The following is a 15,717-nucleotide window of genomic DNA, read 5'->3' on the forward strand; positions in this document are numbered from 1 at the left end:
ATGGGAGCGTGTCACATGGTTGTATGAATAATGTTTCATACCAAGCCCAAGTTGTATCTGGACACGTCGTGATCCAGTCGAACGACTGTTCAAAACATGCATCGCGCCACGGATGTAGGTCGGTGGGGGCAGTATTATGCAAGGGGGGGGGGGGAATTCAGGCATTCACCTGGGCTTTTATGGGACCTGTGACAGTAATCTAAGTCACTTGATAGCTGTGGATTACCTGCAGCCCTTCAGGCTTGATGTCTTCCCCAACGGTGATTGCACCTGTCCGTGTCACAAGGCTAGAATTGTGCTATAATGGTTGAGAGTCGTAATAGTGAACTCATGTTGATGTTAGCCACCAAATTCGCCTGAACTGATGCCGATGGAACACATCTAGGACGCCTCGGCCGCCTGCTCCGATCCCAAAAACTCACAAACTACCGATCCATAATTTACGTGAGTAGCATGATCTGCTTAGAGAAGTCTGGTGTTATTTACTTCTGGAAAGCTACCAAGGACTCGTTGAATCCATGCCTCGCTGAATTACTGCTGTATAATATCCCAAAGGTGGGCAAATACGCTGATAAGTAGGTGGTGGTCACAGTTTCACTCATCAGTTCATATATAGCTTCAGTTATATCCTTCCTATATTAATAACATGGTTTGCACAATGCGTACATGTATTTCATTGCTCCAGAAGTTGAATTTATTTTTTTATCTATCGATGTTACGAGCGGTTTTCCAGTTACTTAGGGCAGTTCTCTCTTCAGTTTCATGTTCAGTGTGACAATCCAATATTTTCTAGATGATTTTGTCTTCTTACACTGACCGATGTGACTCTGTGTTTAAGTCACTGATGTGAAATCGGATGCCTATACAGGTACCCTCTCCGTCGTTTGAAGTAACGTATCAACAGACCTTGCTGTCGGACGAGGATATCAGGAGGGAGTGGGTACAGTCGGAGCATCGACATAATATATACCGTATCGGGACACATAATCCACCATCAATACAGGCGTGTTTAAAGACGTCTCGCCCCCTCGCGAAACGCTAGAGTGGGGGGTCACACGTCTGCGCTCCGGACGACGGCAACACCAGTTTGTTTTCGTTCGAAACTCCAACAGTCGCCACCGTGAAGAGCGACGCCCGCCTCGCTACTAGAGGTGTTCGGATGACCAACGGAGGCGCGTCAGACATAGTACTACTTGCTTCCGCCTGTCATATGCCCGCAAGCAGTGCGAGCCATATATATCCGCCTGAACAGTACTTGAGTGAGCGCACAGGTCCGTATGCAGCCTCTGTCTGGGGATACGCTGCGCCCACACGCCTGCGCCGTCTGCAAATCATACAAAACAATGTACTCAAAATCATAAGCAATGCTCCACGATACACACACATCGCGGATCTTCACCGGGAATACTGACTTGAGACACTCAGGGAGGTAATCCACAAACTCACCACAAGACTATACAGAAACTCCAGACATTCGCAGAACCGGTTCATTCTGAATCTGGGGAACTACGACCACAACCACAGATGGAAATATAATGGGCCAAGTACACGCAAACACAACGGTACAGGTGAGCCCCTGTTTATCAGCCACCATTACTGGATACCCAGTTGGAATACACCTGCCGAAAAAACGGCACCACGCAGGGAAACCGTACCGTACACTACATGCAGACAAGCTATACCCACCCCCCCACACAATGAGATGATCTATGGCCGATCTGTCACTAATATATAACGATTTTGACTGTTCCAGGAATGCAGCGGCTGCAGCAGACCGTGATACATCGCCATCGCCTGCCACGGTATTGATGCATGATACCCACACTAACAAACCCAACCTTGCATGAACTATCGCAGCTAGTAAGCCACTATTGCTCTTACTACCCATCCCACAGAGGTTTTTTGACCTCGGTACGAGCCTTGGCACTTGTTTCCCCTCTGCTCTTCAAATTGCTACCGTCATTCGCGTTTCGTCCACAATCTATCACCTGTTGGACCATGTTAATGCGCAATCTTACCCAGACACACCGATAACATCACCGCCCAGCATCCTGTGATCCACTGATTAGACAAGTAACATGTTGACCGAGGTGACAGTAGAACTTTTGGTTTGGTCACCACGTTGGTGCGGGCGTGGAGGGGCCCCATCTCTATTTTTTCTGGAGCAGCAGTTCCGTCCGCCGCCGCCGCATCGGCATGGTAGAGGCAACAGCAGCTTGAACGAGTGGCCAGCCATCACCACGGAGACTTCGCATCCTCAAAGTGGCGACTAGGGGCCTGCGCACTCTTGCATTCGTAAAAGACGACTCAGCGCTAAGAATGTACTCAGAACCATCTTCAGCGATAAACGTCCGTCTATTGTTAGACTCTCAGCACTGATGGGAATCTGAACTGGACAGACTTTAGTGTTTTTTTTTGTCACAGGTTAAATAACTAACTAAGACTATAGTAATTCACCAGATTAAGAAGATCTTAAATTTTGTATCGTGATTATCACTAATTTGCCATTGAACAATGAGAGTGGCTTGTTTTTATTACTGTGTGTTAGAATAAAGTGTCTGTCGCTATCTGGGAAACTTGCCTCGAGTTCAGAATTAGCAGCAGTTCACCACAGTATTTACCATAATATGCACTGGGCTACAGAGTTCCGTGTAAAACACTTAAAGGGCGAGTTACAGTTTATCAAGAGAGTAAAGAAGGCGTGGAAGCCATTATAATTCACCAAGAATCCGTGAAATGAGTGTTTTGATAATAGGCAGTGGCTGCATACGGAGTGATATGCGTATACGTGCCCTCAACGTGGAACTGCGACTGAGCAGATCTGGAGAGATGACATGCTGAACATTGCACCTTGAATGTGATTATTACATCCTAATAGTTGACAACGTTCGACCACACAGGTCTTCTCTTGAGGTGAATATATCCCACACCAAGCAACTTGAGCATGGAGTGACCATCACCGTCATCTGATACGAATCCTCTAGGGCCTGTTCAAATGGCTCTGAGCACTATGGGACTTAACATCAGAGGTCATCAGTCCCCTAGCACATAGAACTACTTAAACCAAACTAACTTAAGGACATCACACACACCCATACCCGAAGCAGGGATTCGAACCTGCGAACGTAGCAGTCACGTGGTTCCGGACTGAAGCGCCTAGAACTGCTCGGCCACCACGGCCGGCTCTAGGGCCTGTCTGAAACACACTCTAAGATAAAAAAAGGAGGCACCATAAAGGAATAATCTGAATGTGACGAAAATCGGTAGATGTGATGTCCAGGTACAGACATACAAGTGATTACAATTTCAGAAAAATTGGATGATTGATTCGAAAGAAAGAGTTCCACAAACTGAGCAAGTCGATAACGTGTTGGTCCAACCCTGGCCTCTATGTAAACAGTTATTCGGCTTGACATTGACTGATCGAGTTGTTGGATGTCCTCCTGTGAGTTGTCGTGCCAAATCCTGTCCAACTGGCGTGTTAGATTGTCAAAACTCCGAGCTGCTTGGAATGGAGGGCCCTGCCCATAATACTCCAAACGTTCTCAATTGGGGAGAGAAACGGCGACCTTGCTGGTCAAGGTAGGATTTGACAAACAGTAGAAGCTGTCACCGTGTACTGACGGGTATTATCTTGGTGAAATGTAAGAGGATGGCATGCCATGAAGGGCAATGGAACGGGGTGCAGAATATCATTGACATACCGCTGTGCTTTAAGGGTGCGCGAATGATAACCAAAGGGGTTCTGCTGTGAAAAGAAATGGCGCCCCAGACCATCACTCACGGCTGTCGGGCCTGAGTGAGGCTTGTCATCGACAGTTCCTGTCTCTGCGTATCTCCTCCATGTCCGAACAATATCGCTTTGGTTCACTCCAAGACGCCCTGTCACTTCCCTTGTTGAGAGCCCTCCCAAGCACAAAGTAACAACGCGGACGCGATCGAACCGCAGTATTGACCGTCTAGGTATGGTTGAACTGCAGACAACACAAGCCGTGTACCTCCTTCCTGGCGGAATGACTGGAACTGATTGGCTGTTGGACCCCCTCCGTCTAATAGGTGCTGCTCATGCATGCTTGTTTACATCTTTGGGCGGGTTTAGTGACATCTCCGACAGTCAGAAGGACTGTGTCTGTGATACAATACCTGTTGTGGTTGGCAGGAGAGCCAACACCGTGTTACTAAAGGAAGTCGAAAGGCACGCGTTTTAGCTCACGCAGGCTGACGTGAGGTCTGGAACAGGACAAGGAAATTAGAATTTAGAAAAAAACGGACGTAGCTGGTGGAATACTTAACTTTAATCCATTAATGGTGAACGTCGCTCTTGACGTTACATGATTCACAGTATCAATAGTAACTGGTAATGGCGCTTTGCTAGGTCATAGCAAATGACGTAGCTGAAGGCTATGCTAACTATCGTCTCGGCAAATGAGAGCGTATTTTGTCAGTGAACCATCGCTAGCAAAGTCGGTTGTACAACTGGGGCGTGTGCTAGGAAGTCTCTCTAGACCTGCCGTGTGGCGGCGCTCGGTCTGCAATCACTGATAGTGGCGACACGCGGGACCTAGCAAGTGTGGTGTCTGGCGGTGACACCACAATACCCACACTCAAGTCTATCTTCAGGAGTTTTGGCAACCGGGGTGATGCAAAACTGTTTTTGTTGTGTGTAATTTGTTAAACTGAATTTCGCCACAACCAACAACTGAATGAAGGAACACAGATACAGAGAGAATATTGAACGTTGGCTTTTCTGGGATGCAACCATGCAGTCTGTCCTTTCTTGCCAAATCCAGGGCACTGTCTGTAATAAAAAAACAGCCTGCTGGTCGTCTTGGTGCTCTTACCTGCTAGATTTGCAGTCAAAAGGGACACCCGAAAACTGCGTTGATAATTGTCGATTTTGTAAATTTTAGTTGCATTCACAGATTTATACCATTCTGTATCGGCAGTCGTATCATACAGCTCCAATGAAAAAAAACATGCTTCACATTAAATTCTGCGGAAACAATTTATTTATAAATTGCCTTGTAATATGTTTGAGTGTACTGAAATGTAAATGAATGCTCTTATGAGGCACTGTACTTTTCGTCTCTCGTGGATACATCTACGAACTAGTGCAGGTGATGTCTGGGGAGTCAAAAGAGCAACATTGTGCTTTCCGAGTTGTGGAAAATAATAAGAGGTATAAAGACGTGAACTTAAAATGTACGTTTAATGTGCATTTTCTTGAGATATGTAAGAACAATGTGATTCGCACAGATCAATTACGAATAAATGCGTACACAAACAAAAGATTACGGTTGACAATTATGGGACGAACTGGCAGGTAAAACGTGAGAAGTGTGGCGGAGACTGCGTCTACTGGTGGTGTGCGGGCTGCTCACTCGTCGTACTGGAACAGCTGCTCGTAGGCGTCCGGCGGAGGAAGCGGCAGCCGGCTGGCCGCTCGGAAGGCCGCCGCCGCCGCCGACCCGCGCTTGCCGAACCTGCTGCCAGACACAAGACGCTTAGTCACTTCACTCCGTCTCTCATAGTACTCTCCGTTCTGAAGGCAACATAGCCTGGAGACGCTATGTAGTGTTCAGTTTGCACGTCTGCAGGTTCGAGGATATGTGATGTATTGCACATAAATAAACGGTATTGTACGATTATACGAATCCCAAACAATTTCTGGAAGTACCGGGTGATCAAAAAGTCAGTATAAATTTGAAAACTGAATAAATCACGGAATAACGTAGGTAGAGAGGTACAAATTGACACACATGCTTGGAATGACTTGGGGTTTTATTAGAACCAAAAAAATACAAATGTTCAAAAAATGTCCGACAGATGGCGCTTCATCTGATCAGAATAGCGATAGTTAGCATAACAAAGTAAGACAAAGCAAAGATGATGTTCTTCAGAGGAAATGCTCAATGCGTCCACCATCATTCCTCAGCAATAGCTGTAGTCGAGGAATAATATTGTGAACAGCACTGTAAAGCATGTCCGGAGTTATGGTGAGGCACTGGCGTCGGATGTTGTCTTTCAGCATCCCTAGAGATGTCGGTCGATCACGATACACTTGCGACTTCAGGTAACCCCAAAGCCAATAATCGCACGCACTGAGGTCTGGGGACCTGGGAGGCCAAGCATGACGAAAGTGGCGGCTGAGCACACGATCATCACCGATCTTTCACGCGTCTGGCAATACTTTTTTTTGTTCTAATAAAACCCCATGTCATTCCAAGCGTGTGTGTCATTTTTTACCTCTCTATCTACATTATTCCGTGGTTTATTAAGTTTTCAAATTTATACTGACTTTTTGATCACCCGGTGTTTGTTGTATCCGGGAAGTGCGGAAAACAAAGACTGGGGGTGTGAATGGAAAAACAAATTTAATCTCTCAATGGAAATTCACACGTCTCAATACAGACACTGTCAGGCAGAATTGTACACCGAGTCCCTATCACAATCGTACAACACTGTAACATGGGAGTCTCCATAGATAGGTCCGTAGTAACGAGCGGTGGGTCCAAACATTTCGAGAGGCTGCAGTCCAACTTCGCACTGCCATCTATGGAGGGGTGTGCGCTTTTAACTAGTGCGGGCTCGCAGGAGTACACAGGCTGCCGGTGAGCTCGTGACGGCACGGCAAGGCGTGATTGGCCTGTAATCGGTAGGCTTCTATTTTCCGTATGCACGCCGACTGGCGATGCTGGGATTATCGTGGAAACGGCTAAGGTGAGGCCGCGCCTGCACTGTTAAGTGACGCTGGTGCCGCCGCCTATCGGCTGTGAGCTGAAAGCCGTGAGTTGATATCACGTTTTCGTATGAATCAGTTGCACAACGATTGGGATTCACGATATCCAGTTTTATGGCGCTATACGATAAGCTCGTTGATTCGGAAAAAGCGTATGGGGCCTGAATATGGCAAAATGAATTGCCGAAACTGGTTGCGTTCGAAGTAAAATAAAATAACCTAAAGTATACGGCAGATGATAAAGTTTATTGAATTGAAAAGTACGTACTGCCCGATGTCCCCTGGCAATAATGAACCGACAGAGAGAACGACATATGTTTTCCACCTGCTGTCAGAGGGTAAGAAAATCTGTGATAGAGAGTCTGTTGTTGCAAATGTCAATTTTAGCTTTTAATGTGTTTCTGTATCGCGATCCATATGTAATAACCCTGGAAGATAGTCTTCAGTACGGTTATGACATACTAATTTTATTTTATTATGAATGTTAATGTAAAATTTTTTTATAGATATTGCTTTTTGGTGTTTAATGTTCCCTTCATGTTTATGTAGTGTTTGACTCACACATTTTAACTGAATTACCACTGAACTGTCGGAGATGACATTTACTCTGTGCTCGTACTCGACTCTCGATATTTAACATGTATTACAATATCTTTCTCGAATATTGTATGAAGTTTGACGACGATAATCTGTTAAAGTCTAATGATAACCTTGTAAAATGAAAACAAATTAACAAAATAAATTAAAACTGTAATACATACGCAGTGTTGTGCTCTTCTTTTATAATGATGTTGTTCTACTAAGAGCCGACGGAAGAATCGGTAAAAGTCTTTATTTGTTCTCATATGCTACGCGAGAGTGGATCGGTAGTTAAATAGTTTGAAACATTCCGCAGCGTAGACATGTAAATGTGGATGCTGATAAATGAATGGGTCTTCCACCGTAGCCGAACGAATGCCGGCAAGGTAGCTCAGCGAGTTCAGTCAGGAGACTGGTCATGCTTCGAAAAAATGTCATCGATAAAGTGGGCAGTGTAGACAGCTGCCATGTGGAGGACGCTCAGCTTCGTGATGTCACCTGAGAAACCTCATGACTGACAAGGGTACCGCGCCTGCGCATTACACCATTTCGTCCAGATTTATGGTATATCTAGGGCTTGGCCAAAAATGAAAGTGACAGAACTGGGAGCTCCAGACTGAAAAACTCTTAAAAAATAGCTTTTTGGCGCGGGTCGGCATGAGCCATTTATACTCACGTAGTCTCCAGCCAGCGAATGGCCCGGCGGAAATCCTACAGAGTGATAATCTAGAGGCCGTGGGCACTAGTTTTTTTATTTTTTATTTATTTTACTTTTATTTTTATTTTATTTACTTATTTATTTATTTATTTTTTGTCGTGTGACTAGGGCCTCCCGCCAGGGAGACCTTTCGCCAGGTGCAAGTCTTTCGATTTGACGCCACTTCGGCGACTTGCGCGTCGATGAGGATGAAATGATGATTAGGACAACACAAAACCCAGTCCCTGAGGGGAGAAAATCTCCCACCCAGCCGTGAATGGAACCCGGGCCCTTAGGGTTGACATTCTATCGCGCTGACTACTCAGCTACCGGGGGCAGACATGAAATCCTATGAGCAGGAGGACAAATTTCTTCTGTTAACTGACTTTTGGTGAGGACAAACAAATCCACAATTATGCGATGAGATTTTTCAAGACAAAGAAAGACAACCATCGTGCAGCATTAAAGAGATTCACTCCAAGTGCTCTTTCAAAGTGCAACCCTGCCACGCCTGTTTTTATCGTCAGCTAAAGAATTTAACGAAAAAGCTTCAAAACTGCCATTATCTCATCGAGAGAGAACAAGAAAAGACCACATCCCTAGCAGACTGCATCAAAATACGTTCCATTGTACATCAGCAGCTATCCTCGCTCATATTTGATGAAGTGATGCGTCAAGCGCAGTTTGCTGCCAAAATATGTGATGACAGGGAACCTTTCATGTCTTTGAACCGTATATATTTTTGTGTGGAAATTTTAAGACAATTACGTAACCGTAAAGCTGCGGAATTAACAACGTGTGTAAGGTGCCGAGAAAATTACTGCTTTCCCAGTTTTAGACTGAATATCATCCCAACAACTGAGAACTGTCAACTTTAAAACAACAAAAGTACCTAACTTTATAAACGAAGTCCTCGTGCACGCCTTACAATCCCTTCCCGGAAATTTATTTGGATTCTCTAATTTTCCTTTACCCTTCCTTTACGTGCCTTTCATGAAAATATTAACAAATACAATACATCGAACATTATTTCGATTCATTTGCTGTGTGAGTAAAGTAAAATTTGAAAAAAAAGTTGTCGCCGATGGACTCGAACCCACGACCTTTCCGCTGTTTTTTATTCTCATTTTGTTCGTTTTTGTTCGTTGTATCTGCTAGAGGCGCACGTCGCAAGACACCCGTTTCAGTTCGTCGTTTATCCATTAACTCAGTTTTTTTTATTACAGAGGGCAGCTAACCCTCTGACCGAACACGCTGAGTTACCGTGCCGGCAATGATGAGGAAACACAAACACACAATTCCCGGGCAGAGAAAATCCCAAACCCGGTCGGGAATCGAACGTAGGACCCCGTCATCCAGAGGCAGCAATGCTAGATACGAGACCACGAGCTGCGAACCGCTGGGCCGACACCAGCCTTGAGAACACGTGAATGCAAATGGATCACCCCGCTCCGCGTCAAATATGTTATAATTTCTAAACGCTTGGCAGCCTGAAGTTCCCATCTCTGTAACTTCCATTTCTGGCCAAGCCGCGGATATGCCATGGACGAAATTAATTATGGCGAGAAGGCGGGGTCCTCTTGTGATTAGAAGCAGCTCCTGGTCTATTAACCCGAAAACGGCTGGGAAAGTGGTGTGTTGACCACCACATCCAAGGGACGCCATTGGCTAGTGGATGAGGCGCAGGGGGATTGATGGAGAGGCGATTGTAACTCTACAGTATTCAACAAGACCGAGCAGTGTGGCGAATGACTATTAACTGAAGGCTCATTACTATTCACAGACACTACTAGCCATTAAAATTGCTGCACCACGAAGATCAAGTGCTACAGACGCGAAATTTAACCGACAGGAAGAAGATACTGTGATATGCAAATGGTTAGCTTTTCAGAGCATTCGCACAAGGTTGGTGCCGTTGGCGACACCTACAACGTGCTGACATGACGAAAGTTTCCCACCGATTTCTCATACACAAACAGCTGTTGGTCGGCGTTGCCCGGTGAAACGTTGTTGTAATGCCTCGTGTAAGGAGGAGAAATGCGTACCATCACGTTTCCGACTTTGATAAAGGTCCGATTGTAACCTATCGCGATTGCGGTTTATCGTATCGCGACATTGCTGCTCGCGTTGGTCGGGATCCAATGACTGTTAGCAGAATATGGAATCGGTGGGTTCAGAAGGGTAATACGGAACGCCGTGCTGGATCCAAACGGCCTCGTATCACTAGCAGTCGAGATGACAGAGATCTTATCCGCATGGCTGTAACGGATCGTGCAGCCACGTGTCGATCCCTGGGTCAACAGATGTGGACGTTTGCAAGACAACAACCATCTGCACGAACAGTTCGACGACGTTTGCAGCAGCACGGACTATCAGCTCGGAGACCATGGCTGTGGTTACCCTCGACGCTGCATCACAGACAGGAGCGCCTGCAATGGTGTACTCAACGACGAACCTGGGTGCACGAATGGCAAAACGTCATTTTTTCGGATAAATCAAGGTTCTGTTTACAGCATCATGATGGTCGCATCCGTGTTTGGCGTCATCGCGGTGAACGTACATTGGAAGCGTGTATTCGGCATCGCCATACTGGCGTATCACCCATTGGTTACACGTCTCGGTCACATCTTGTTCGGATTGACGGCACTTTGAACAGTGGACGTTACATTTCATATGTGTTACGACCCGTGGCTCTACCCTTCATTCGATCCCTGCGAAATCCTACATTTCAGCAGGATTATGTACGACCGCATGTTGCAGGTCCTGTACGGGCATTTCTGGATACAGAAAATGTTCGACTGCTGCCCTGGCCAGCACATTCTCCAGATCTCTCACCAATTGAAAACGTCTGGTCAATAGTGGCCGAGGAACTGGTTCGTCACACTACGCCAGTGACTACTGTTGATGAACTGTGGTATCGTGTTGAAGCTGCATGGGCAGCTGTACCTGTACACGCCATCCAAGCTCTGCTTGACTCAATGTCCAGCCGTATCAAGGCCGTTATTACGGCCAAAGGTGGTTGTTCTGGGTACTGATTTCTCAGGATCAATTGCGTGAAAATGTAATCACATGTCAGTTCTAGTATAATATATTTGTCCAATGAATACCCGTTTATCATCTGCATTTCTTCGCGGTGTAGCAATTTTAATGGCCAGTAGTGTATTATGTCGCAACTGGTGAACTGAGACTGGAAGCTGTCGCTTGGAACGACTGGTGCTATAAAGTATAAGTTGTTTAACTAGTAAAGAACTAAACGTTTATTTCCACCCATTAGTTCCAGTCTTAGGCTCCTGTGAAACTGAGTACGTCTGTGGCACGCACCTGGGCCTGCCGAGAGACGCGTAGAAGTCGCTCAGCTGGGTGAGGTAGTTGCGCAGCTCCTCGGGCGAGGTGAACATGGGCGGGCGCTCGGGTCGCTGCTGGCCTGCATCGGCGCCCGCGGGCAGCGGCTCGCTCAGCGGGGCCGTCGCCGCCAGCACCACCAGCGCTATCACCACCACGCGCACCAACGACATCTGGGATCCTGCAACACCCACACACACTCTCTGTACTTTACCTGGCTGGCTCGGAATCGGTAAGTCTGAAGTCAGCATTTCTTTCTGTCGCTGTATGACCTTTGTAGAGACAGCAAAGGACAAGGACTTGGGAGAGCAGTTGAACGGAATGGACAGTGTCTTGAAAGGAGGGTATAAGATGAACATCAACAAAAGCAAAACGAGGATAATGGAATGTAGCCGAATTAAGTCGGGTGATGCTGAGGGAATTAGATTAGGAAATGAGACGCTTAAAGTAGTAAAGGAGTTTTGCTATTTTGGGAGCAAAATAACTGATGATGGTCGAAGTAGAGAGGATATAAATTGTAGACTGGCAATGACAAGGAAAGCGTTTCTGAAGAAGAGAAATTTGTTAACATCGAGTATAGAATTAAGTGTCAGGAAATCGTTTCTGAAAGTACTTGTACGGAGTGTAGCCATTTATGGAAGTGAAACGTGGACGATAAGTAGTTTGGACAAGAAGAGAATAGAAGCTTTCGAAATGTGGTGCTACAAAGGAATGCTGAAGATCAAATGGGTAGATCACATAACTAATGAGGAGGTACTGAATAGAATTGGGGAGAAGAGGAGTTTGTGGCACAACTTGACAAGAAGAAGGGACCGGTTGGTAGGATATGTTCTGAGGCATCAGGGGATCATAAATTTAGCATTGGAGGGCAGCGTGGAGGGTAAAAATCATAGAGGGAGACCAAGAGATGAATACATTAAGCAGATTCAGAAGGATGTAGGTTGCAGTAATTACTGGGAGATGAAGAAGCTCGCACAGGATAGAGTAGCATGGAGAGCTGCATCAAACCAGTCTCAGGACTGAAGACCACCACAACAACAACATCTTTGTTCCTCCACAACCTTTCTTAGCAGCTCATATGCGCCTTTTCAAAAAGATTCATTCGATTTCACGAGACATTATTTTCTACACGAGTGAAGACAGAAACCTGGGACGGATTTTAACTCGCGCGTTGAAAGTAAATGTTCACCTCGGCGCCGGTTGGTGTGGTTGCCAGGAGGGTTTGAACTCACATTCTCCAGAGGCGAAGAACTATGATCGCCACATCAGAATTAGATAAACTAGACATTAATGAGCCTTTGAGACTAGTGATGATATTAATTAATTTTGAGTGAAATCTGATTCGTGATTTTTTGTGTGTTCAAATGTTCAAATGTGTGTGAAATCTTATGGGACTTCACTGCTAAGGTCATCAGTCCCTAAGCTTACACACTACTTAACCTAAATTATCCTAAGGACAAACACACACATCCATGCCCGAGGGAGGACTTGAACCTCCGCCGGGACCAGCCGCACAGTCCATGACTGCAGCGCCTGAGACCGCTCGGCTAATCCTGCGCAGCTTTTGTGTGTTGTGGGGGCGAACAGAAGATACCAAATAGTCGGTAATGGCGCTTCAGTGTAGTGTCATTGTCCGTAGTTTTGCTAGTAGTAATTACACTTAGTTCAGAAGTTAGTACTTTTCGCCAAGGGAGCCCTCGTGCTAAAACTGAACGATCCTTGGGGTGTGAATACACCAGAGATGTGGCAGGGAAACAACCTAAACCTGACCAAAACAGCGCAAATGAGTGCCCTCCCCACAGGCCGCCGTTTCCAAGGTTATAAATAACCTCCATAGCGAGAGCTCTGCCTCACTGCGACCCGAGTTCTTCTGCCACCAAGACGCGTTTCCGTGGCTGGTACAGTCAGTCTCCAGGCCACACGGTCCTAACGTTTAGGTACACCCACTAGTTTGTGTTCTTCTGGCGAATATGAGGAACTAACTCATCGTAGGCGTAGGCATCGGTGATAAACAGCCTAAAAACGAACAGTTATTTATCGGGTGCGATGATTCGATCCGAGTGTGGTTCTTCTGTATATCATTCATGCTAGCGCGCGTAGAGTTAGCTTTCGGAGTGCGTCAAGATGTATGAGAAACTTAGAATTAAACTGATTATAGTGAACGTACAGTCTCAATCTATACAGTGATCATTTTAGTGGAACATCCTGCGTTAAGAACTCAGCTTAACCTAATGGAACCCAAGATTTTTAATCTGAATGTGAAGAACATTGTCTTTTATTTTTCTTACTGATGTAAAAAGTAAAATAAGGGAACTGAAGAGCTCTTTGTGCTCGACATAAACGGACTGCCCCTATTGACCATGGCTTGTCAGAACACACACAATCTTTTCGATTATAACAGTACTACTGATACTTGTGTTTCATATTCCGACTCCTTGGCACAGAGCGTTATGTTAGTATGTGTTCCAGAATGACTTATTTAAATGCAAATTATGTCCCGTTGTGAAAAGTATAATATCCCTCAGACCACTGTGAGCAAGAATGTTAAGTTGTACAAGGAACTATGTGAGTTTCTGGATAAGAGATGATTCATTTCTATGTCTTCAGTTACATCTACAGTGAATTCATAATAAGGGACAGACGAGAAGTCTGGAACAGTTGTATCACAGTAGGACGAAAATCAGTCCCATGATCAAAGCAAGTTTGTGTTAATGGTATAAAAACACTAATTCTTCAGATGAAGAAATGGGTAACATAAGTAGTAGCGCAGCAGCAATCATGAGCTACTAACTTATAAGTTAATAAGTAATGTCCTTGGTCATATACGCACAATACATCACTGACATAGAGAATTTTTCCAGACAGATTAAAATATGCAATTGTTAAACTTCTTCATAAGAAAGGTGATAAGACAGACTTAAACAGTTATCTTCCAGTTTCTTTACTGACAACTTTTCCAAAAACACTCGAAAATGTAAAATTCTCAAGAGTAGTCTCACACTTAAATGGAAACAGTTTACTTAATGTATCATAGTTTCGATTCCAGAAGGGTTGTTCGACTGAGAATACTATTAATACATTCACTCATCCAGTAGTACTACCGTTAAACAATAAAATGTCGCCAGTTAGTATTTTTTGTGATATTTACAAGGCGCTTAGTTGCGTAGATCATGTTACTCGCTCAGAAAAATTCATCTTTTATGTAGTTGATGGCTTTACACACAGTATGTTTGAAACATACGTAAAACATAATGCAAAAAGGTTGTGCTGAATAATTCAAACAATCTTGGAAGGGTATCGTTAGTGACAGGGGAGAAATCACGAAGGGCGTCCCTCAGGCACAAAGTTTAGGTCCACTGTTGTTTTGTATATACGTGAATGACCTTACACTTACCATTCAACAAGTAGACTTGGTACATTTTGCAGACGGTACTAGTGTTATAAGAAATCTCATTAGAGAGAAATCAACAGAAGAGATGGTAAATGATATTTTCCAAAAAATTATAAAGTGTCTCTCAGAATATTGACGCTTCCTAAATTCTGAGAAAAAACCACACTGTATTCAGTTCTGTACAGCAAACAGAGTCATATCAGCAACTGATGTAGAAAATGAGCAGGAGTCAGTAAATAATAGAATGCTGCAAATTACTGGCTGTACATATTGATGAAAACTTGAACAGGAAGAAGCATATTATACAACGTCTTTAACAGTTAAGATCAGTTACTTTTGTTCTTCCTGTAGTTGCTAATCTTAGAGGTCTTGACATATTTTGCTTATTTCCACTCAATAATGTCATAATTTTATGGAGTAGCTCATCACATAGAAAGTACAAAAGCGAACAATAAGAATAACGTGTGGTTTTCACCCACTCACGTCATGTAGGTACCTCGTGCACTGCTCCGACACAATACACACATTCACTAAAAACATTGTTCAGAAATAATCCATCACAGTTTGATAAGAACAATGATGTCCATGCCTACAACAGTAGAGGGAAAAATAACCTTTAATTGCCATTACTAGAGTTGTCAGTAGTTCAGAAAGGAGTTCGACATGCAGCAACAAAAATTTTAGATCATTTGCCCAATACCACAAAATATCTGATAGGTAGCAAACCAAGTTTTAAATTTAACTTACAATCATTTCTCCCAGACAAGTCCTACTCTATTAACGAATTTATACTTAAAAACTATTAGAAAAAAAAGCTTGTTTTTATGTGTAGTTGCACGAGTAGGACTAAAAACGTAATGTGATCATTAACGTTAATACTAATCATGCATACATATCCCGAAAACTGTGCGTTCCTCATCACTTCGATAAAAGAATCGTTCAAATGATTTATGGAACATGAACTAACAA

General features: G+C 44.5%; 1 protein-coding gene across 1 annotated transcript in view; it reads right to left on the reverse strand.

Moving 5' to 3' along the window:
- Window positions 1-5,190: 5,190 nt before the first annotated feature.
- Window positions 5,191-15,717, reverse strand: part of LOC124723183 (pro-neuropeptide Y-like) — a 47,445-nt gene continuing 36,918 nt past the window's right edge. The window contains exons 2-3 of the mRNA XM_047248377.1: window positions 11,337-11,538; window positions 5,191-5,483 (exon numbers count right to left, since the gene is read on the reverse strand). Of these exons, the coding sequence (XP_047104333.1) occupies window positions 5,378-5,483; window positions 11,337-11,530 (300 nt within the window). The 5' untranslated portion in view covers window positions 11,531-11,538 and the 3' untranslated portion in view covers window positions 5,191-5,377. The remainder of the gene's footprint in view (window positions 5,484-11,336; window positions 11,539-15,717) is intronic.

This window comes from Schistocerca piceifrons, chromosome X (assembly GCF_021461385.2).
Source record: "Schistocerca piceifrons isolate TAMUIC-IGC-003096 chromosome X, iqSchPice1.1, whole genome shotgun sequence".
Lineage (NCBI taxonomy): Eukaryota > Metazoa > Arthropoda > Insecta > Orthoptera > Acrididae > Schistocerca > Schistocerca piceifrons.